Source organism: Callionymus lyra, chromosome 2, assembly GCF_982586985.1.
Source record: "Callionymus lyra chromosome 2, fCalLyr1.hap1.1, whole genome shotgun sequence".
NCBI classification, from domain to species: Eukaryota; Metazoa; Chordata; class Actinopteri; order Syngnathiformes; family Callionymidae; genus Callionymus; species Callionymus lyra.
In genome coordinates, this window is record NC_141819.1 from 35,898,499 (window position 1) to 35,922,493 (window position 23,995).

Here is a 23,995-nt window from a genome sequence, read left to right on the forward strand (position 1 = left end):
TGAACTTTTAGCTTTTATTAAAAATATTTAAAAAAAACTGTGATTTAAAAGTCTTGACAATACACGGAACAACACAGTGATGAGGGTGAAGGTGGGATCAACATGTTTAATTAATGAATCTCAAATGTAAAGTTTCAGTTGGAAAATATTTTATTCCTGATTGTATAATGCATAACATCAACACATGCATTTCTCTGTAAATCTCTGGGATTCAACCAGTGTCACATACTCGAGGTACGACAATACAAAATCAAATTTTACACCAAAACAATCATTTTCAATCGGACAGAGTTAGAGTTAAACAATTAAAAAGAAAAAACAAATGTAGCCTGATGATCTACCATCGAATGAAAACAGAGAGTTTCTCTAATAACGTGATTTTATTTTAAATATTCTGCATTCATTTGAGACACTCATTTATCTAAAGGTCGACTCTCCGAGGACACTTTACCGCCCGTCACTCATCCACAGCGGTCGCGGTGACTTCTTCATCGGCCTGCTCTCATCAGTACTCGTACGGAGGAAGAGGAAGCCGTAAAACCTTCCTCCGTACGAGTACCATTAAGAGATGCTGACGAGAAAAGAGCAGCTGATGGAGGAGAAACAGCTGTTTGACACATAATCACTAACTTGACATTAACACAGATAAACAATAGTGTTACACAATAATGGTTTTCACACACAGGCTTCCAACTATATACAACAAAGAACATTCTCGTGTTAGCACGAGAGTCAAGCGAAGAATATTTACAGATGACGTCAGGATGTTGTTTTCTTTCTCAGGAGTCCAGAAGTTTGTGGATCTCATGTCGTCTGAAAGAGGAAGAACTACGAGTCAAATATCGTAATATATCGTAATACTGCTGCTTCTCTGATCAATGCACTGTTTTGTATCTACCATTAGGCGAGCTAAGTATGAGGCTTTTTAATTAAAATTATGCTGTTTTTTTTTTTTACATACAATTCATATTTTTGAATAATTAAATTTAATGTTTTTTTTTATTACATACATTTATTTTATTCTAAAATACTATTATTATTTTCATTATATTTTGCCTCTTTTTTTTTTACACTTTTACACTAAGAGTTTGATATTCTATTTCTAATAATTTCAACATTAAATTCAATCATTCAATATTCTGATGGAGCCACTATACTTTCATAACAATCAGAGCTGCTTGGTGGAGGTCTGCACCATTTGAGTGCTCTCTCTTTAAAGTCTATCCTTGCTCATGTTTATTTTTATGAAAAGCCCAAATGAAGTCCCCAGAAGCAGAAGACAATTGAAATGTCCCGTTGGGTTCTTGTTGAGTCCTGATCCAAAAGCTCAGGTTGTCCCGGTTTGTTTGTTCTGTTGCAGGTTGGTGGGCAGCCCCAGAGGTTTGCTCAGGCCCGGCTGAGAAGACAGAGGTCAAACTTCATCATCATCATCGTTGCTCATAGTGTCGTAAAACAACTTGCAGAAGCAAAGGCTCGGTTACATTCTGTCTACTCAGGTTTTCGTAAATATGTTTTCACAGCGTTATCTCCGGGACCGGCCCATCCTTCCTGGACCTTCACCTCACCTTCACCTCACCTCTGCACTGCAGCTGTAAGCACTCACTGCTGATGAAACTTTTCTTTTCATTCAGCAGCTTGAATATTGTCTTCCTGACCAACAACTTCTACCTTCCTCGCTCCACCAACTTTTCTTTTATGCAAAAAAGTATTCTGATTTTTGAGAGTTTTTGGTGTCGTACCTTACAGTTGGGCAGCGACCTCAGCGCTGAGAGCTCCGTTTCCTTCAGAGACAAACTGTCCGTCTGCAGCTTCTTCTCGTCTCTCAGTCGGTTCTGCTGGATCAGCAACTGCTCCATCTACGAGAAAACACATGCGAGTGACGAGGCGTCATGTTTCTGATGAATGGAAGAGTTTGATGAGAGTTGTTTCTCATTTTAACTGCATTTCTGGCTTGATTTCAAAACTGAAACGATGTCAAGAAGCAACAATAAATGGGCGGGTTATTGTCAAAACTATGGAAGTATATCAGTGTCATCAGAACATTAAATCCTTCAATTTTACATTTCACATTTTTTATTGAAACTTTTTTTTTTTTTTTAGCATTTACTCTGTTTTTTATTGAATATTTAATAATTACTATATTGATTTTTTTAGTCAATTATTTGAATTCAATTATTTGCACATTGCAAGGTTGAATGACTTTTTTTATTTATTTATTTTTTAATCGAATATTTTTCAAAATAATTGTTTATTTTTATTTATACATGGAGTTTGATATTTTAAATTCAATATATTTTTATGTGTAGTCCTTTAAATTCAATATAAAAATGTTGCCACCAGACAATACCAAAAGAGTTCATTTTTTTAAGGATCGGAGAAATGTGAGTTCTTCTGCTAGAGCAGGTCAGAATTCTCACTGCAGAGTTTTTTATTAACTGGAGGTGAGGTAGTTTCTTTCAGGATCAATTAAAAAAATTCTGGTTCTTACTTTCAGATCTATTCATGGTCAGGCTCCTCCTTACATCAGTGATCTGATCCAGACTTACACCCCAGCTCGGGCTCTGAGGTCTGTGGATCAGAATCTACTGATGGTTCCTGAACACGGTTCAGGACCAGAGGAGAGAAATCCTTCCAGGCTGTGTTTGTCTCGGTCTTGTCTTGACCTTTTAAGTATATATTTTATGGAGTATTGTTATGATTGTTTAAGCGCTTTGTGACCCTGGTCTGAAAAAGCACTTTATAAATATAAATGACTTACTTACTTTTTCAATGTCATGTGACATTATCTACTTTAGATCTAACTTTAGTTTTAATCTTATTATGTTTATCCATAATAATGAGGTAAAAATACATTCCTTTAATAACTTTTCCATTTTTCTGTTTCGTTTTTACTTTTCTTGCAGATGTTTATTAGAATCTAATGTTATGTTTTATATATAAAATACTACAAAAGATCATTTCATTTTATTTCACCTTTTTTGTTTTTCTTCTACTCAATATTCCACACAGGAACGCTATAGTAGCTAATGTGCTACCTATATTGACTAAGACATGTCGTTCTCCACCGGGGAATCAAACCTACAACCTCCGTCACCACAATCATTTTCTAGCTACAATGTGTAACAACTTTCTTTCTTGTTCTTCACGACTCTTCTCCACAACATCTCCTTCTGGGATCACTCCGGACCGACTCCCCCATCTCACCTGCTCGTCGTGTTTCTCCTGCTTGAGCCGCAGTTGCTGGTTCAGATCCGCCTTCGTCTCGTTGTGCTTCTGCTCACACTGCCTCAGGTCGGACGTCAGGTGGGACTTCTCCACCTCCAGTCGACTGGACGTGGCTTGAATTGCTGCGAACTGAAGAAAACGCACACGTGTTATAAAACCCTGCATGAACGTGCATGATTCTGACAGACGATGACGAGCGGGTCTTTCTCCTCAACCAGAGAAGAGGTTTCCAGATGGTTCCTTTCCCTCGCTTGTTTACCCGGTCTATTTCTATCTGGACGTGACCGTTAATGTTCATCTTCCTCACGCCACAGAGCATGTCATGAAGCCAACAGGGAGATGACATGTTTGCTAACGTCTCCCAGAGGAACACAAACATGAACCCGACGATCATCAAGGCAGTGTGAGACACTTCCTTACTTAAGTAGCCATTGTGTCTAGATGCTCGCATCATCATTCCGAGTCTGCCTGAGCGACATGGGAATAAATCAATTAGATTTGTATAAACATTAGTGGATATCTATCTATCTATCTATCCATCCATCCATCCATCCATCCATCCATCCATATGCTTTGCCGCCCAGCCAACCCATCACATCTGACGATCACTTACTGTATGTCACAGCAACAGATGTAGAATTTAAACACAGTATTGTAGCGACCAATCTTCCATCACTAAATAGAACAGTGTAGAAAGGCATTATGGGAGTTGTTGAAACCACAAGCAAGGTGGGTACAGAAATGGTAATGTTATCTGTTGCTGTAAAATCTGATTTGAAGATGTCATTATTTTGTAAGGGTTACATTGGACATTATATTGATATCAGTAAACTGATATTTTTTATACAGCTCTTCCGTCAAACAAACTTCATAAGTCACATAAGTAAGTGACATAATGTTTGACATAAAGTATGACATAATATTTATGATAAGTCACATAAATAAGATCAAAAAGTGTCGTATCTGCTCCTGGTTTCACCTCGGCTCTCAGTTCATCCGTCTCCTTAGTGCCATTTTATCACAAATTATAGCGAAGTCTGACTTCCTCTCTGGAGGACCTCACTTCCCTCCTAATTGTTCATTGTGATTCTCCACCAGGATTGATAAGAGGTGACTAGACAGGAAGCCGATTAGGGAAACTTTGTACTCAAATAATAAACAAAACACTGTTGTTAATCGCCATAGTAAGTAAATCGAAATTAGTTTAATTTGCTACTTCTAATTCGTTTTTCAACAATATCATTACTTTTTTATGAGCAAGTGGATGTTTGAAGTAATGTTTTAAAATTAATGATTTTCCAACGGATTAACCATTTTATGCTGTAATCTTAATTAATTTAATGATAAGACATGATAAGTCAAGAACATCAAATTATTATCATAACAAATGTACATTAACAGTGTGTTAACTATTCAAATAAACTAAAACTTTAATTAATCATTCAAAAATGTTTAGAAAATAATTGTAACACTTGTTATAGCTGAAAACTGGTTAAATATATTCAACTGTTGCCGTTTGTTCTTTATTGAAAAACCATCTTTTAAAAGACACTCACATACGTATAAACCTCAGGTATAAAATCTTACTGTCCGTTATTTCAAGAAACATTGTCTTTGTAAAAGCCACAATATGTTCTTAGTTCCACAGAGGGAAAAATGTAGTTTCTACTTTACATAAAAACATTAATACATATTTGATTAACTACAGTACACAAATCATCAATAACAAAAAGATCAAATAAATAATAATGCAATTTAAAAAAAACTACAATTAAAATGTATATATATAATAATAATGATGATTTTAATGCTTTACCATTTAACATTCAATAAACTTTAAGCTTTATTTCATTCATTCAAATAAATTAAACGTGTATATTTTAAATCATATATTTTACTATCAAGGGAAGGATATTAATAAGCAAATAAATTGTTTAAATAATAATAATTAAATAAAGTTTATACTATTTGATTTTTGTAGTTCAGTTTGAGATTGTGTTTTGTAAAAACAAATGGATTAAAAGTAAAGATTCATGTTTGCAAATAAAGGTGTAAAGTGAAGAACATTAGGTATATTTCACCCACATGTGCAAACTAGACATGAATCCAAGTTGGATCTGGCTAATGTGAAGTTGCTCACCTTGCTGCCCACGTTGTCCAGGTAGAGCTGAAACTTGTTCTCCACTTCTCTGGACAGGTTGGTGCAGCTGTTCCTGATGTTCTCCATCTGCACCTGCTGGCTGGCGCAGGTGAGGTGAAAGGTCATCTGGTGGGGGAAGAGGTCGTTGATTTTGTTCAGGAAGCCTGTGGTCACCGTCTTGATCCCGTCCAGAGAGACAGCGAAGTCTTCTTTGCATTTCCTGGTGGACACAGTGAGGGAGTGAGTTTGTCGCTGCCGGTGTGAGATGAGGACGTACCTGGTGTAGGTGTTGAGCAGCTCCTTCAGGATTGTGCCGTCTTTACGCAGGGTGATGGCTTCTTGATGAAGTGCGTCTCTGTCTCTGACGGCGTTGTCTCGTTCCAGACTCAGGTACTGAACCACCTCGGTGAAGTTGGCCTGGATGAGGTTGATCATGGCTTTCTGCTTCGCGTTGAGACTCTGCAAAGTCTTAATTTCTGTGTAAGTGTTTAGAAAAAATGTTTCTGTAACTTCCTTCACTGACCTTGTTTAAACAAACTATAGAAAGTAATCAAGAATGTTACTTACCACCGTCGTTATTTACAATAACGGGACTGCGGATCATTAGTGAAAATGAAATAATCTTCTGCTGCAACTCTTTCTAATGGGAAAATTAAATCACTTTAGTAACAATAAGTCATTTTTTATTCAAGTCTTTAAGTTTCCTTATTAATTACATTTTATTTAAGCAATTCTTTTATTTGTATTGTATAATAAAGAATACCAAGATTACTTCAATTTGTGTTTCAATGTTTCAATCAACAGTTATTTTATATAATTTTTATTTAATTGATTTTGCCTTGAAGCAGCTTTTTTTAATTGAAAAAGGTTTTTTTTTTTTAATTGAAGCAGGTTTGTTTTATATTAACATTTTATTTATTTATCATTTAAGCAACTTTTGTTATTAAGTAAATGAAAATAAAATAATCATATTTATTTTAGCTGCTCGCTAACTTCACCCTGATTTACATAAGAAAAATGAAAGTGCATCGCTAAAGGAAAACATAGGGTCAACATCAGGTCAATTATGTACATTAAAAAAAAGATATGTTGAGTTTTTTTGCTCCACATTTCCGTTAGATGTATTTTATCTTGAAGGAAACAAACGGAAGTGGCACTTCAAGTGAAGGCGCATTAATTAAGACCATCAAAGCGCCAAATACCAAAGTTGGGAGCACGAGCGCAAAGATCCAGCTGCAATTCTAACAGTTCGTATTTAAAGGTTGCTCAATTCTTCCGATATGTTCCTTAAGAAATAACTAAAAAAAACAAAGAAAAAAGTATTTTGAGGCTAATCTATATATGATTTTTCATCTGAAACTAAATTGAGTTTACGTTAGCATAGATGCTAATTCCAAAAGCTAGCCTCGAGTACGTGAAGTCGTTTTACTCACAAGTTTGTGTGTCATTGCGAACTGGGTTCTGTTCGCCCCGGTTTTGACCGCCTCCAGCTCCTTCATGAGAGCAGCCTTCTCTGACAGGCGAGCCACGAGCTGCGCCCCCAGATCCCCCTTCTCTCTCCTCAGCTTCACGATGCTGTCGCTCAGCCTGTTGAAGCCTCGCTGGAGCTCCTGCAGCGACACACACGTCACTCCTCGTGCGACGAGCAACGACACAACTCACTAGTATTCAATTATTTGTACTTCCAAAAGAAACAAATACGAAAAAAACGATTCACTGTAGTTGAAAAAATAAGTACTGAGAAGTAAAACATATTTCTTTTCAATTTCAATTGTCACATATTTCTATAAAGATATCCATATAAATGTATAATACTGTATATAAGCACTCATAGCAATATGTCTTCTTCTGTAATATATTACACAATTAAACATAACATAGTATAATATATGCATATACTACGCAGATTTCCATACAAATGCATCATATTTACTCATTTATACTACATTATTAATATTAATATCCCCCATACATATATACTATACACTATTTTAACTGCAATATAACAACCTGCTGAAACCCCTTCAAACTCTTCTGAAAAAAGTCACTTTAATATTCCAGCAGATAGTTTAATACAAACACGCTCCAAACAACATATTCAATGATATACTGTATATATACAGATGAATCTTAATTTTACATTCATTTTTATCAGGATCTACCTCATGTCGTCAAAATCCCACATGTAATATTTATTATGTACATTTAAGGAAAAATATTGATTTCAGAAATTGTTCACACAAAACTACTCAGAATATATATTAAATAAATATGTGTATTTTGAGGATAACTTTCTTTCAGTTATTTTTTATTTTTTTGCAAGTAACTTAAAATAGCCAAAGATTGTTTCTGTATACTTCGGAATGTTGATTCTTGAAAATGCATATTTTCTATTTTTTTTTCTAACATTCCCATTATGAATTTAAGTCAGTGTAATACAGCAACAGGTGCATAGTTATTGATCTTTGTGTACTATGTTTTCAAGAAGATCCTAGTTGCTCAACTTTACTTGAACTATTTTGGGTGTTCATAACAGCCCATCTGGTGAATGGTGATGAGATGATGGTACTAGTGACACTAGAGGTGTCGTCACTGACCTCCACTTTCTTCTCCTCTGCAGACTTCTCCGGCTGTCCGTAGACGAGGAAGAGCACCAGGCTGACGATGATGAGCGACTGGATCAGGGACGAGAAGAAGAAGACGATCCTCATGTAGTAGCCGCAGCTCTTCCCCTTGTGTCGGTGCAGCTGTTCCCTGGACTCCGGGCCAAACTTGGCCCGGGAGTAGCTGGAGCTGTACATGGCTGTCGGGGGAGAAATGGTGGAGGCTGGTGTGGAAGAGCAGCTGCTGAAAATCAACTGTGGTGTTGGAGACAGGTGCCTGGAGGAGAAGGCAGAGGTGAGGTGATAACCTTGGCTGTTCTTGTGTGAGGAATGTAAAAACATGTAAGGATGAATGTAAACAATGACTGCGAGGAAGGTCCATGTTTATAAATGCTGCTGGAGTCACACTTCCACTCCATCCTGGCCCAGCCCCTGACTCCCCCCTGCCTCCATCCCTCCACCTCTGTCCAACACAGCCGAACTAAGTCACTTCATCGACAGTGAGAAACAGTCTACAAACCATACGCTTCAATTCACTATATCATTATCACATATGAAGGGTTGACATAAACACAGCTGTGAATTAGATTAAAATACTAAGTAACTCAGGAGCCACATTATTTCTACTTATTCAGCCATCACCGTTTACAATACTGTATCGATATTCAACAGCACTGTATAGATTTAAAATAAATTCAATTTAATTAATTAATTATTGGGGAAGGCTATCAAATCATATTATATATTTATCATAATTCTTCAGTGGTTTATATTTATATTAAAATATATTATGTTTAAAACATGTTTAACTGAAAACCTTTTTTCTTTTACAATTAACATAATCTTTACAGAATTTCTTCATTTTTGTTTTTCTAATTTAACTTCTGGCACACTAGAGGGCAGTCATTACATCCTCCACAGCTAAAGAAGCAATGAAATCCCAGCGATGACTGAGGATGAGAGGATACGGTGGACTCAAGTAGCTTTTAAAGCTTATGTTTGGAAAATATTTTGGTTTCAAAACAAATTATAGCAGTTACAACTTCTTCAAGAGTCCTGTGGTCTGTAAATTCTGTAACACCAGAGTCAAGTCCTCGACAATACTACAAATATATCCTTGTATCCTTGTTCTACAGTATCACAATGTATTGTATCACTGCCTCTGAATCATGATATGTATTGAATTATGATTATTGCAGATACACACTCCTAACATTTACCTTGTGAAATCCGTTTTAAGCTTTAAAATGAGTAATGCAGTAATGTTTCTTGCAGCTAGACATAATACCTGCTATTATTGAAGTTCAATTTAATTATTTTACGATCTAGTCTAAATTTAACTTTTTTAAGTTATTTCTTGTAGGACTTAATTAAAAAACGTATTAATTTCTGTCATTTGTCCACTATATATTTTAAAGACAAGAAATATCAAGGCTTCTTATTCAAGAAATATCAAGGCTTCTTATTCTTTTCTTCTTCTTTGGCCCCGTATTGTAGAAAAGTTCATTTTCTAACCTTGATCAAGCTTGAACTGGGGTCTAGCTTTAGCAAGAGTGTAATAGTGACAAATGTCCAGAGCCTAAATTGAGTATATTTATGCTTACATACCAGATTTTTGGAGTATAATATACTTTTACTCATGCCTGAGACCACAGTGTGAAAACTCACCCAAAAGCTCTAAAGAGTTATATAAACATCGTCTTCTTGAATTGTTATTAACTATGGTATAAATAAATTCCCCCTTTTCCTTTGCCCTTTTTATTTACAAAATAGGTGTAATTCTGGAAATATTGCTTAATTGCTATTATTTGTAATATATATTCAAATTTAATTAAAATTGTACATGTTTGAATTTCTATGGGGTCTTCAGCCCCCTTCTCCCCCTTCCCTTGATATAATATTAATTATGAATATTTTAGGTGAAGAAGTGAACTGTGAATGAATATAATGATGTTTCAACAAGACATGATGAGCAGCTGTTACAGCAACTTTCCCTTCAATGTCCAGGATGTAAAGATAATATCTTGTTCGGTGTACAGAGATCCTAAACCTACGAAGAGTAAAATTGGAAAATAACAAATTCCAGCATATCCTGTCTCAAGGCTGCGCGGAAAGGAGTCATGGCAGCAGAGGAGTGACGGAGGGAAAACAATAGGGAGCTGTCATTCTTGTGCTCTGGGGGAATAACAAGGTCTCCCAGCACAGCAGACCCACATGATCCTCCCCTGGGCTGTTATCTGCACTAGTGACGTGAGGAGAAGTCGAAGGGTGTGAAAGGGGAAAGGTCTTCCGATCCCGGGGTTTCCTGCTCCCCATTGTCTCCCCTGCAACCTGTTCTCACCGGATAAAACTGATTTATGAAGCCTGATTAGTGGAGACTTCATGCTGACAGCTGATCAACATGTAAATGGAGAAACCTAATGACTACAAAGTCAGATTAGAACCCTCCTCAAGATAACTGAGACGACACCGGAAAATCCGTCTTTCTAACGGATGTAATAGTCTCGCTGAAAACTGATAAGACGAAGATAGCAAATCCCTGTCGTCCACTCTTTCTCTTGACAGTTCATGATGAGAAGAAACCCTGATGACTGAAGTTTAACACTAATATCCAATTATAATGGTTTTTATTAAGTGTTTCTCTTACTCTAAGGCAGACATGGACAAAGTGTGGCCCTTTGACTGTATTTCTTTGGACCCCATGAGGTCCAAGATTATGTAGAAGCTGATGATTTGATTTTGTAAATATTTAAATATGCTGATTATTCATTAATAGTCTCTATATATTTTTATTTTGGACTTTCATCCTCTCTTTGTAATATATTTTATTCTGTATTGCCCCTCAAAAAGATTTAAGTGAAAACAAAAATAAAATGTGGAAAAGAGGGCTTTTACATGATATTTTTAAAAGGACAATACAATAATAATTTAAGCATATACTGTATTTTATACTGAACTATACTTTTTTGCTTGATGGCCCCTCAGCCACTGTGTAAAATGTGGCCCTTGAGGTTTTTGAACTGCTCACGACTGTAGCAAGGTGTACATCTTAGCAAGGTGTACATCTTAAACATCTAAAAATGTTAGAAACCCACAACTTTCATCACAGGAAAGGAGAGGAGGTGCTGCCATCTGGTGGAAGAAAAATAATCGAATTGTACCCATAAGACCTCGGAACAAATCACGCTCTCCTTATATTCAAGTCCACTTCGACATATTCGTTCCTGAGGGGCTTATTGCACATTAGAGGAAACTGACACACTTTGTTACATTTTTCAAACATGTATTATCACTAAATAACATTTTCATAGCCATTCATTCTGTTTCAGGGCACACTGAGACAAACAACCGTTCACACACACACTCATACCTACGGACAATTTCCCCAAGTTTCCAATCAACCTTTTTGGACTGCAGGAGGAGAGCGGAGTGCTCGGAGTAAACCAATAAAACACAGTGGGAACATACAGACTCCACACAGAGAGGTCACAAGAACATGTCTTAATTTAATGTCCAGAAACATTCTTAAAAAAGTCATATGTACAGAGGTTGAAGAGCAGCTCGACATCAGTTAAAACGAAAAATAATGGATCTATATTCTATCGAACACTGCAGCTTGACACACAAATGAGTATCAATGCAGCTTGAAAAAAAACATTTAACATGGAAAGATAAGATCAAGTTGGCAAAAAGATATTTGGTGATTTCGTGACGTCCTGGATGGCGACATAACTTGGGGTTAGGGTTACAGACTAGATGTGAACAGTTGTCCAGTGCAGGAGTGCAGTGCTAGACGGTGGCCTCGATGTCCTGGGGCTCGTCTCCCTCCAGCAGGCTGTAGGACGCGTGGCTCTGGAAGGGTCTCTGTAGAGGATGAGCCAAGAGTTTGGCCATGCAGTTGTGCAACTCGATAGCAGGCCCGCACAGAGACACCTCGTAGCGGTAGCACATTCCCTTGGAGTCCAGGTTACAGAAAGATGTGTAGTTGTCCTGCAGTTAGAAGACTTGTTAACTTGTTTTAAATGTTGATTATTCTAATGAATAAGAACTCTGCATCTCTACTGACCCTCCAGCTCGTCTCTTCGCCCTGATCCTCCGCGCCGTTGTGAAGATAAACCACATCAAAAAAGAAGTACGGCGACTGCAGCATTTTCTGCAGAGAAGAGTAAGAAATCACCACCTCAAATATAATTCTTGGAACTTCATACATCTTTTTCATTTTAATAATGCTGTTACAAGTTTATCTTGTGAGTCTACGACACACAATAACTTGATCTAATACAACCAATATGATATTTACATATATTATCATATTTACATTTACCCTTTTTTCAATTTTTTAAAAAGTTATCCCTACTTTGCATTATCTCATTCCACCTCCTCATTACTGCCAGAAACATCTTCCAGCCTCAAACCATATCTAATCTAATTACAGTAGATATATATCTTGATCTTTTTTCACCATATTGTTACAATATTCTGCTGCATTATACCTTTTTTTGTTTTTAATCATATCACTTTTTTATTATACTTATTTTAATGTTTATATTTTAATATGTGTAAAACAATATACATGGTTACTTTAATGTACAACTAACAAACCAATCTTATATACTGTATAATTTTATCTTTAATCTGCGATCAAATTTATGGCCGTTTGCGGTCATTACTACCTCCACAGCTAAAGAAACAATGAAATAAATCACACCAATGACTGAGGATGAGAGGATACAGGTGACTCCAGCAAATTTTAAAGCTGATGTTTGAATATATTTTGGTTTCAAAGCAAGTGAAAGCTGTTATGACTTCATCAAGAGTCATGTGGTCTGTAAATTCTGCAACACCAGAGTCAGTACTGAAACAATACTTAAAATACAGTACATCTTTGTTCGTACTAGTGATGCAAACAATTAATCGATTATCGATTAAGTCGCTAAGAAATTACTTGATTAAATAAATTAATTGCAATTAATTGTTTTGAAACCGTAATTCCTGGCGAGTCCGTGGACACACACATGGAACACAGGCGACAGAGAATGAAGAGGGCAAGACGGAGTGCAGTTTGGAGTTACTTTAAGTTGGTTTATGTTGACAAAGACGCCATTTACGGACAAATCACATCGATGTTTAAAAAATATATATATATATATTTGCACTGACATCAAGAACCGGTGCCCTTGAAGCCGTGCTTACAGCAGCAACTTCAGGACGATCAATGATGACACAAAGATACATTTTACAAGTTTAAGTTTAGTCATAACACAGTTAACCTCTTTACTTACCTAATTTGAAATCATGTTAATCACAGATTAAATTATTTTATTTATAATATTTTTTTTAAAAACACTGACTGATACTGGATATTGCATATTGCTCCAGGTTGTTTGAGACTGCACTTTGTTGTTACATTTTTTGAGAAGCAGTTTCACAATCGATTAGCGAACATTCTTTGTTGTAAAAGCCAGAAAAAGTGTTGTCTCTTTAAAAGAAACAATATATCATTGTTCCTACAGTATCGCAATATATTGCAATATATTGTATCGTAACACATATATCGTGATATGTATCATATCCGCAATATACAGCCATATTACATAGTATTGTATTGTTCTGTTTTTCTTCATATATAAAGGCAAACAAATGCTTTTTAAAGTTATGCAAAAGTATACAGAGTAAACGGGTGTAAACCTTTTCAAACTTACATTTACAGCTTCAGAAGGATTGAACTGCAATGTGCCGGCGTGATGGTTGTAGATGAGGACAGTTCGCACCACGTATGGAGGAGGGATTGTCTGAACGTTCTCCGCAGAAGGCAACTCGATTTTCTGACGACTGCAAGATTCAATATTTTGTATAAATGTTAGTAGTTCATAGGGAGTAAATTAATGTTGCTTACATGACATTGAGGAGATCTTCAAGGTCTACAGAAGAGAGTTAAGGCGTAATTTGTACATGTGAGTGCAGCGGAATTTGTTTGACTTTCAAGTTGTTCTGAGGGTGAAAGGATACTAAAAGACTCGCACACGTTGGTCTCAAGGTCGTAGAGACAACTGCAGAGTTCTCTGGGATCAGATGTGAACCCTGAAAGCTTTGAGAAACAAATATGTATAAGTATAAATAATAATCTGTGCCGATTAAGCATCTCACCCAAAGAGCGTCGTCGTTGATCACCACCAGTGCAAACTCATGCCGTTTGTCAATCTTGTGTTTGGTTCGGACAAACATCTCAATCATCTTCTGGGAGATGTTCAGCGCATTTGTTTTAGATCTGAGCACAAACAGTGATTAGAGAGATTCAACAAATCATGGTTGTCAGAACTCACCCATTGAAGGACTCGAGCTTTGGTAGAGCCATCTCTTCAGACAGGTCTAAGCAAATGATCTGAGAAGGAGATTGAACAAGAGTGGGTTTGAGATTTTGATAGGTCACGTTAAACGGATTCAAGATGAACGCACCACTTTCTCTGGACAATTGACACGAGGGACTCTGAGCTGGTACTCTGCTGGTGGGGGGGCTGCTGCAGACAGCGTAGGTGGTGGAGGGGTGGGTTTTGGTCTTTCTTTGGCAGCAGCAGCAGGAAGAGGCAGCGAAGCACTGACCACACTTGCTGCTGAGGTTGGCGCAGCAGCTTGTGCAGCAACTGAATTTACAGTAGTGGTCGTGGTGGAGCTTGGAAGACTGTCGCTGGTGGAGGCTTCACCCTCTCCTTCCACCCGACTTCCCACCGCTGGCTGAGGGATACTGGGGCTTACGTTACCTCCAAGGCTGCCGGTGCTGCTGCGGCGGTCCTCAGCACCTTCAGGGTTCGAGCGAGTCCGAGGCCGCAGATCCACCAAACGCTCCTCCCCATCTGCAGGGCCGGGCTCTGGGGTCTCCATGTTGTAAGATTACTGAGAAAGATAATATAAAACCTTTATCTGGGTTGTAACAGCCAGTTATCTACTAACATTCACCCTTTAGTTTAAGTTCTAGGATGTAAACAACGTCAATACAAAGTCAGATTTATGATGGATGCACAACATTGTGCTCCACATACTGTAAGTTTGAACGACAGTTTAAATCTTTGACCGATAATGCTGCAGAAATAATGCAGACCTGCCTATTAATTTTTAAATGTAAACCATTGTGTGGAGTAGATGATTCCTCACCTCCTGCCTGATTTGGCAGCCAAATAAAAGATGTTTAGATACAAATGCATCAAAAGAGAGCTAATAGACTTCATGCAAATATGCATTTATAGATTAAAATAGTTAATAAATAGATACTTTATATTGCTTGCCTCAGGTTAAAAAAAAAAGGTCATTCAAATATAATTGGCGAAATACATTATAGAAACAACGTAACAAGGAAACATGATAACTATTATTAAGTCTTGCAAGTGAGCAGTTTCTCAATTATTATTTTTCTACCTAGCAAACAATTATCGTTCCATTACGATGTTGTGGTAGTTTTTAAATCATATTATCGGGGTTCGTTGCTCCAATGAACGAAAACATTTTTGGTTATTTTACGATCTGAAACAACGACTGTTTTTAGCTTTGCTTATTATAAAGCTAACTGTTAGCATTTCGCCGGTAAACCAGGAATAATGTCCACAACATACTACGCAAACCTATTTTCAAAATGTTTGTGTGTGTCTTTGTGAAACGCATTTTGTCACCTGGGTTGAGGCTTTGATGATTTACGTTTTCATTCAGTCTCACACATTGAAAGTCGCTGATATCGTTTCCGGTGAGCAATCGTTTGTTTTGATCTGAACACTTCCGTACTTGAAACCGCCGTGCATTGTGGGTGATGTGACTGCAAAAAAATGTATTTAATTTAAATTTGTATTCCTCGTGTTTTGTAATTAATGCTGAATAACGTCATCACAAATACGTTTTTGTTTGAAAATATAAAAATGAGTTAAATCAGAAATGTTGTGCAGCCAATCAGATTGATTCAGACGTCTCCGGATACCAAAATAAAATACATCGATACCGCGAAATGAAGTTTTAGTGACTGTTGGATATCCATCCCACTTGATTAAAATATTTACAATGTTCATAAAAGTACAGTAGATGAGTAGTATTGGATAAAATAATAGTTTTGTTTCCAAGTTTGTTTCTGTGACCAACAATGGGATCCACCCAGCCAATGTTTCTTTGTATAACTCATTCATTCATTCATTCATTCATTCATTCATTCTTTCATTGTCTACCGCTTTATCCTGGGGTCGCGGGGAGACTGGAGCCTATCCGCGTATCATAGGGCGAGAGGCAGGGGACACCCTGGACAGGACGCCAGTCTGTCGCAGGGCACACAAAGACAGACAACCATTCACACACGCACTCATACCTATGGATAATTTCCCAAAGTTCTCAATCAACCTCTGTATGTTTTTGGACTGTGGGAGGAAACCGGAGTGCCCGGAGTAAACCCCCGCAACACGGGGAGAACATACTAACTGATAAATCTAAATACATTACTCAAGTGCATAAAAATGTTTCCATCTGTGGATCTCTTTATGCAAAATAATGATTAAAATTGTATAAAATGAATGTTGTTTTATTGTGATTAATGGACATTATTTCAGGCATTTTGTGATTGATGAGACTATATTTGTATATAAAGAAGTAGTTCTTTATGTATTTATTCAGCAGCAGTGGAGCGCTGGAACATGTCAACACAGGGAGTAGAATATGGAGAAAACAGGAAAGGACACAGAAAGTCATCCCACCCATTCCTCGTCACCTCGAAGGTTTTCCACTGACTCCATTCATCACAACAAGCGTAGAATAGCAGCACACAGAGGTGCAGAGGAGAGCTTCTTAAAACACAAAACTGGACATTAAACTTTCATAGGGAGAGACAGCAACACCAGTTGGTGAGAGAATGGAGGTGAGTTGTAGTGTTAAGAGGTGTCACTTCATTAATAGAGAGGATTGTAAAAATGTTTTAAGTTGCTTTGTTGAGATGTTCATGTTCAGTCAAGTTGGTTCATTATATGTATATTAAACATATTAATCACTTTAGGTTAAAACACTCGGCAACTCAGACTTCTGAACTATTTTCTCATTAGTGTTTAAGGCTCCAGAAGTAGTTTTGAAACTATGAAAAGTACGAGAGTTATTTACGTGGTTTGGAATTCATCCACATTCTTTGCATGCAAGTTTGATCCCCAAATATTTTCTAAGCAGGAAGTGGGATCTCAGGATGTTTTAGTTTCCACCCTTTTCCGCTGCTCCAAACAATAGCTTCCAAAAACAAAGAGAGCACATGGGAGAATAATTGTAAACACAGAAGGCGATCTATACTCGATGACTGATCCGTCCTTCGCGCCTGTGCAGGAGTCCGGCCGGGTCAGATGCAACAGCCTGGACACCGGTCTAGAGTGCGAGAAGGAGCTGATGAGCCGGGATGACTTCAAGAACCTGTACCAGGAGGAGCCATCTGCAGCAGAGCTGGCCCAGTGCGAGGCTGAGGTGGGGATGCTGCTCAGCATCATCGCGGAGGTCAACAAGAAGATGGGGTCTCTCAAAGCACCGAGGTGACCGTGACTAGTCAGCAGAAAGACTTGTATTGTAGCACACCCTTATTTTGATTATTACTTCTGATTTCTTTTTTAAAAGTGAAAATGTATGCAACCTTATAAGTGGTGTGTATTGGGAAGAATCTGGGGTTACAATAAGTATCATGATTCAGGAAAAACAACACAATATATGAACATTTGTAGTATTGTCGAGTACTTGACTCTTGTGTTGCCGAATTTACAGACCACATGACTCTTGATGAAGTTGTAACTGTTTTCATTTGTTTTGAAAATAAATGAAAATATGTCCAAACATCAGCTTTAAAAGCTGCTGGAGTAGAATGTATCCTCTCATCCTTAGTCATTGCCGGGATCTTGCAAGACTCTATTGTTCTTTTTCCGTAAGATTTAAAAAATATATATACTGTATATTTTATACACAATTAAATAAAAATACACAATTAAATAAATATAAAATATTATTTAAAAACCCCCAAAAAGGATTACAATAATAAAATAAAAACATTTAACTGTACTGTTGAATATCAAAATGGTACTGTGGGAAAAATGTTGCCATATTTAAGTGTATCAATAATTTATTCTCCTGACTTCATCTTTGTGTTCAGTGACTCGGGCGACTTCAGACCAGCGGTGCCTTCCCGTCCACTGTTCCCTGACCTGCTGTCTCACAGGCTGGTTAGAGGCGCTCCAGAGAAGAAGACTGACTTCTCATCCAAACACTCAGCAGCCTACAGAGGTTAGAACACCAGCACGAGGAGAAGTCCTTCACAAACTGTATTGCATCTGCTCTTGATCGCCACCAGGGGGCGGAGGAGTTGTTTGGAACAAACTGCAGGACGCGATATCTGCGGTAGAAGACTCCATCCAGTGTAGGAGGTCCTGGGCGGCCCCTCTCTCTTCCTCCGACCAAGACACGCACAGGGAACACCTGAGGGCAGCTCAGGAGAGCTGGACGAAGGCCTCGCAGGTCAAATACTTGAATTACATTTTCTGTATGAGCTTCATCATAGCACAGTGGAAGTTCTTATAGCCTCACAGCAAAAAGGTTGCCAGTTTAAATCCGGTTTACGACAAATCTGTAAATATGGCTCATCTTAGTGGATTTTTTGATGTGTATAAAATTATTAAGTGTATAAAATAAAATAATTAACTTTTATTTATATTCATAGCAAAAACCCATTTGCGTTTGTTCATTTTTGTGTTTCAATTACATTTCTGGCTGCTAGATGGCAGTCATGAAGTCCTCTGTAACAAAAGTAATAAAGAATTACCATGACATCCCAACGATGCCAGAGGACTAGAGAATACAATTAATTCCAGCTGCATTAAAAGCTGATGTTTGGTCTTATTTGGTTTCAAAATAAATGAAAGGAGTTATCACGATACAGGGTCAATGTAACCTCACATTGTCCCTTTTGAAGTCGTATGTATTGCTAGATACTTACCAATGCACCTGATCAGAGTGAAGAGTGTCTTACTCAAAAGAATCTGAGATAAGTTCTAGCCTTCATGACTCCATTAGTCATTAAGTGGTAAAAAATGGATGAAGGGCCTTCAGGGATCACAAAGACGTGATTTAAAGGTCTATATGAATTCATCGGGGAATGCTAAAATACTTTCAGATTTTGGAGGATTTGGAGAAAGATTTTGGGATTTCATGTCCAAAGCTGCAGCAGGAGAGTCTAGACCAGGAGACTCGAAGCAGAAGCTGCTCACAGAGTCAGCAGAGGGAGTCAGAGAGCGTACTGTTGGAGGACGAGAAGAACAAGGTGACCAAAGTCCCAGGTGTGTTCGATGTCAGACCTCATGTTTTTATGGACTCTTGTCCTAAAGCTGGCAGGTCATCACCGGGCCTGGAGGTCGGGCAGCATCTCTCCGTCCTACAGACGACCTGCTATGCCTCTGAGCCCAGACTGGACCTCCCAGTCTGTCCCAAGTTCTCCACTGATCCTCAGGAGGTCAGCCAGGTCAGCAGCTCCTTCATCAGTGAGCTTGGACGTCTCTCCTCTGGGCTCCTTCTCCTCAGCAAGTCCATGTCAGGCTAACCAGGAGGGGGAGTTGGAGCGACTCACCAGGTCAGAGCGAGACCTAATGATCTAAACATATAAAAGCATGGTTTGAAGTGGTTGGTCTGGTGGTCCAGATACATGGAGAAGCTCAGGTGCAGGAATGAGCGAATGGCTGCAGCTCTGGAGAGGAAGAGAGTGGAGTCAGATCTGCTGCTGAAGACAGTGAAGCGACTGGAGTACGACTGTTCTTCTCTGCAGGCGGCTCTCAGATACTGGTACACAAGTAGAACACACACTCGTAGATATAATCTCTCATCATCTCACTTCTGGTTCTCAGCGGGGAGTGTGAGGAGGTCTACGACCAGCTGCTGACTCTTCATGGCAGTAAGAAGCAGCACAGAAACCCTCGCTCCGCAGGTGGTCCAACTCACTTCTCCTGATGGACGTCCAGACAAGAACTTTTGTTGACTCTTCTCATTTGTCGTCAGAAGAGGTCGACGAGGGCGAACAGGCCGATGGTCCGTCGGCTCAGATCAGACAAATTGGAACTGAAGAGATCTCCACCTCCTTCTCAACAGCAGGGGGCGCTGAAGAGACTCCCTCAGAACACAGGTGAAGCTTCAGCCAAGGCGTGGATAAATGACAAAATGACATAATGTGAGGTAGCAAATGCAAAAGTCAGCTTGACGCTTAGACTACAATTAAAAAACATGAAACCAAAACCTACACTAGATAAGACATACATTTGGAGTCAAGTCAACATAGATATTTATTAGAACCATTCTTTTTAATGGCAGAGACTGTGATTAAAAAAAAAGAAATTCTTACGTTGACTCTACAGCAGGTGGCGGCAGAAACCAAAGAGATGAAGCACGTTTGCTTGTGTTTAAAAGAGCAATAAATATTTTCCATATTTAATCTGTGTAACCAGATATTTTTGCACTCATGTGTGACATACACAACTATTTGTTATATTGTCAATTCCAGGTGTGCTTTGTTATTCCAGGTTTTTATTTTTTCATTTTAAAAGTTGGATAAAGACATTTTTATTTAAATCAATGTATGTATTAATAAATTCATCTAATTTCCTCATAATATGCAGCTCGGCCTACATGCTTATATAATATACGGGAGTAAGAAAATATTGATAAACTTGATGATATCGTATATTCAAGAGTAAAGTAACGTTTATTTTAAATGTTTGCAGATATATCATTTTATGTCCACAAACATTTTTAAAAAGCGTGATAATAAGATAATTTTTTTAATTTACAATTATCATCCAATACATCTATAGCGTTTTTGTGTGGAAGTTTTCCTTCCAACCACTAGATGGCAGCAATCATTACGTCCTCTGCAGCTTAAGGAACTAGGAAATCCTGTGAGATCCCGACAATGACAGAGGTGATTTTTTGACATATCCTCATTGACTTGTATAGTATGACACCATAAAAAAAGTTGAGAGAAAATCGGTGAGTGAAAGTTAGCATGAGAAGAACAGACGAAAAAGCTACTTTCCTTTGATCCACAGAAACACTGAGTCAGTGGATAGAGAGGTTTTCCTTCTGCGACAGATTGATCGTTTGAAGAGAGAACGTGCGACTCTTTGCCTCCCCAAACCAAACCTGGCAGGAGCCGAGGACTCAACAAGCTCAGACTGTGGTTCCAGAAGCGACAGTTTCAGTCCAGAGCTCAGCAGACCAGCCGAGGGCAAGAGGGAGAAGCTCTACTGTGAGCTTGTGTCAGCGAAGGTAGGTGCTGCTGACGAGTGGAACGCTGCAGTTGTCAAGTACAAATCACTGACTTGTGTTTGGTCCAGGAGGAAATGTCCGAGCTTCGTGCTGTGGTGCGTCTCAAAGAGAAGGAGCTGAGGGGCCTGGAGTGGTCTTTGATGCTGCAGAAGATGGGAGGATCATCAGGAGTGTTCGTCCCAGAAAACCCTGGAGAGGAGCAGCAGGTACTTCTACTTCCAAGGTGACTCCAGCTCAAGGGAGCGTCAGTCAAATATGGACGTGACACCAGGGAAATCAAACGTACTTGGTACCACATCCCTGCAGGCCCGGATATTTTAGTTCCTCCTGCTGGAGCGCTCACTGAACATGACAATGCTGCTGCTTTCAGAGGTTGTACGAGTGTGAGGCTCCCGTGTGTGGAGAAGACTCGGCTGCTATGAGGAGTCTACCGATCCTGAGGGAGCTGCAGGCTGTTCTGCACAGGTGACTCCTGTCCTTCTCTAGGGCCTTCTTTCCGTACTCACAATCTTCTTACCTTCCTACTCTCCTAGTTTCAACTCCTACCCTCCTAAATTCTTACCTTCTTACTCTCCTAGTTTCACCTCCTAACCTCCTCAATTCTTACCTTCCTACTCTCCTAGTTTCACCTCCTACCCTCGTCAATTCTTACCTTCCTACTCTCCTAGTTTCACCTCCTACCCTCCTCAATACTTACCTTCCTACTCTCCTAGTTTCACCTCCTACCCTCCTCAATTCTTACCTTCCTACTTTCCTAGTTTCACCTCCTACCCTCCTCAATTCTAACCTTCCTACTCTCCGAGTTTCACCTCCTACCCTCCTCAATTCCTACCATCCTACTCTCCTAGTTTCACCTCCTACCCTCCTCAATTCTGACATTCATGCTCTCCTAGTTTCACCTCCTACCCTCCTCAATTCTTACCTTCCTACTCTCCTAGTTTCACCTCCTACCCTCCTCAATTCTTACCTTCCTACTCTCCTAGTTTCACCTCCTACCCTCCTCAATTCTTACCTTCCTGCTCTCCTACTTTCACCTCCTACCCTCCTCAATTCTTACCTTCCTGCTATACTAGTTTCACCTCCTACCCTCTTCAATTCTTACCTTCCTGCTCTCCTAGTTTCACCTCCTACCCTCCTCAATTCTTACCTTCCTACTCTCCTAGTTTCACCTCCTACCCTTCTCAATTCTTACCATCCTACTCTCCTAGTTTCACCTCCTACCCTCCTCGATTCTTACCTTCCTGCTCTCCTAGTTTCACCTCCTACCCTCCTCAATTCTTACCTTCCTACTCTCCTAGTTTCACCTCCTACCCTCCTCAATTCTTACCATCCTGCTCTCCTAGTTTCAACTCCTACCCTCCTCAATTCTATGGTCAGGCTCCTCCTTACATCACTGATCTGATCCAGCCTTACACCCCACCTCGGGCTCTGAGGTCTGTGGATCAGAATCTACCTATGGTTCCACGCACACGGCTCAGGACCAGAGGAGAGAAATCTTTTCAGGCTGTTGCTCCTAAGCTTTGGAACGATCTTCGTCTCTGTTTGCGCTTGATGGAGTCTACTGACTCCTTTAAGAAACATCTTAAGACGTTTCTATTTGTTCAGGCTTTTCCTTGAATTTCTCGAACTCCTGTGTTGTTCTCAGTATTATCTTGATCTTTAAAGTATGTACTTTTTTGAGTATTGTTTTGATTGTTTAAGCGCTTTGTGACCCTGGTCTCGAAAAGTGCTATATAAATAAATATTACTTACTTACTTACTCCTACCCTCCTCAATTCTTACCTTCCTACTCTCCTAGTTTCACCTCCTACCCTCCTCAATTCTTACCTTCTTACTCTCCTAGTTTCACCTCCTAACCTCCTCAATTCTTACCTTCCTACTCTCCTAGTTTCACCTCCTACCCTCCTCAATTGTTACCTTCCTACTCTCCTAGTTTCACCTCCTACCCTCCTCAATACTTACCTTCCTACTCTCCTAGTTTCACCTCTTACCCTCCTCAATTCTTACCTTCCTACTTTCCTAGTTTCACCTCCTACCCTCCTCGATTCTAACCTTCCTACTCTCCGAGTTTCACCTCCTACCCTCCTCAATTCCTACCATCCTACTCTCCTAGTTTCACCTCCTACCCTCCTCAATTCTGACCTTCCTGCTCTCCTAGTTTCACCTCCTACCCTCCTCAATTCTTACCTTCCTAATATCCTAGTTTCACCTCCTACCCTCCTCAATTCTTACCTTCCTGCTCTCCTAGTTTCACCTCCTACCCTCCTCAATTCTTACCTTCTTACTCTCCTAGTTTCACCTCCTAACCTCCTCAATTCTTACCTTCCTACTCTCCTAGTTTCACCTCCTACCCTCCTCAATTGTTACCTTCCTACTCTCCTAGTTTCACCTCCTACCCTCCTCAATACTTACCTTCCTACTCTCCTAGTTTCACCTCTTACCCTCCTCAATTCTTACCTTCCTACTTTCCTAGTTTCACCTCCTACCCTCCTCGATTCTAACCTTCCTACTCTCCGAGTTTCACCTCCTACCCTCCTCAATTCCTACCATCCTACTCTCCTAGTTTCACCTCCTACCCTCCTCAATTCTGACCTTCCTGCTCTCCTAGTTTCACCTCCTACCCTCCTCAATTCTTACCTTCCTAATATCCTAGTTTCACCTCCTACCCTCCTCAATTCTTACCTTCCTGCTCTCCTAGTTTCAGCTCCTACCCTCCTCGATTCTTACCTTCCTA

The 23,995-nt window shown here is 39.1% G+C and overlaps 3 protein-coding genes across 3 annotated transcripts in view; 1 reads left to right on the forward strand and 2 right to left on the reverse strand.

The window, feature by feature from the left end:
* Nucleotides 1–127: 127 nt before the first annotated feature.
* plvapb (plasmalemma vesicle associated protein b) lies at nucleotides 128–8,337 on the reverse strand. The gene is made up of 8 exons (XM_087784884.1): nucleotides 7,963–8,337; nucleotides 6,799–6,975; nucleotides 5,933–6,005; nucleotides 5,643–5,841; nucleotides 5,366–5,585; nucleotides 3,205–3,354; nucleotides 1,740–1,856; nucleotides 128–1,396 (listed from the first exon to the last, which is right to left on the reverse strand). The coding sequence occupies exons 1-8, from the start codon at nucleotides 8,308–8,310 to the stop codon at nucleotides 1,328–1,330; spliced, it is 1,353 nt and encodes a 450-aa protein (XP_087641010.1). The 5' UTR covers nucleotides 8,311–8,337; the 3' UTR covers nucleotides 128–1,327.
* Nucleotides 8,338–11,456: 3,119 nt separating this feature from the next.
* On the reverse strand, nucleotides 11,457–15,727 carry babam1 (BRISC and BRCA1 A complex member 1). Its single transcript, XM_087784885.1, has 9 exons — nucleotides 15,630–15,727; nucleotides 14,425–14,859; nucleotides 14,292–14,350; nucleotides 14,116–14,236; nucleotides 13,978–14,056; nucleotides 13,865–13,889; nucleotides 13,671–13,800; nucleotides 12,035–12,121; nucleotides 11,457–11,958 (listed from the first exon to the last, which is right to left on the reverse strand). Exons 2-9 carry the CDS (start codon nucleotides 14,845–14,847, stop codon nucleotides 11,758–11,760), a joined length of 1,125 nt encoding a protein of 374 aa, XP_087641011.1. The 5' UTR covers nucleotides 14,848–14,859; nucleotides 15,630–15,727; the 3' UTR covers nucleotides 11,457–11,757.
* A 992-nt stretch (nucleotides 15,728–16,719) lies between these two features.
* Nucleotides 16,720–23,995, forward strand: part of ushbp1 (Usher syndrome 1C binding protein 1) — a 32,378-nt gene continuing 25,102 nt past the window's right edge. The window contains exons 1-12 of the mRNA XM_087784883.1: nucleotides 16,720–16,849; nucleotides 17,299–17,498; nucleotides 18,107–18,237; nucleotides 18,305–18,468; nucleotides 19,124–19,270; nucleotides 19,335–19,576; nucleotides 19,645–19,785; nucleotides 19,848–19,927; nucleotides 19,999–20,122; nucleotides 21,042–21,261; nucleotides 21,330–21,467; nucleotides 21,632–21,726. Coding sequence (XP_087641009.1) covers nucleotides 16,844–16,849; nucleotides 17,299–17,498; nucleotides 18,107–18,237; nucleotides 18,305–18,468; nucleotides 19,124–19,270; nucleotides 19,335–19,576; nucleotides 19,645–19,785; nucleotides 19,848–19,927; nucleotides 19,999–20,122; nucleotides 21,042–21,261; nucleotides 21,330–21,467; nucleotides 21,632–21,726 — 1,688 coding nt within the window. The 5' untranslated portion in view covers nucleotides 16,720–16,843. The remainder of the gene's footprint in view (nucleotides 16,850–17,298; nucleotides 17,499–18,106; nucleotides 18,238–18,304; nucleotides 18,469–19,123; nucleotides 19,271–19,334; nucleotides 19,577–19,644; nucleotides 19,786–19,847; nucleotides 19,928–19,998; nucleotides 20,123–21,041; nucleotides 21,262–21,329; nucleotides 21,468–21,631; nucleotides 21,727–23,995) is intronic.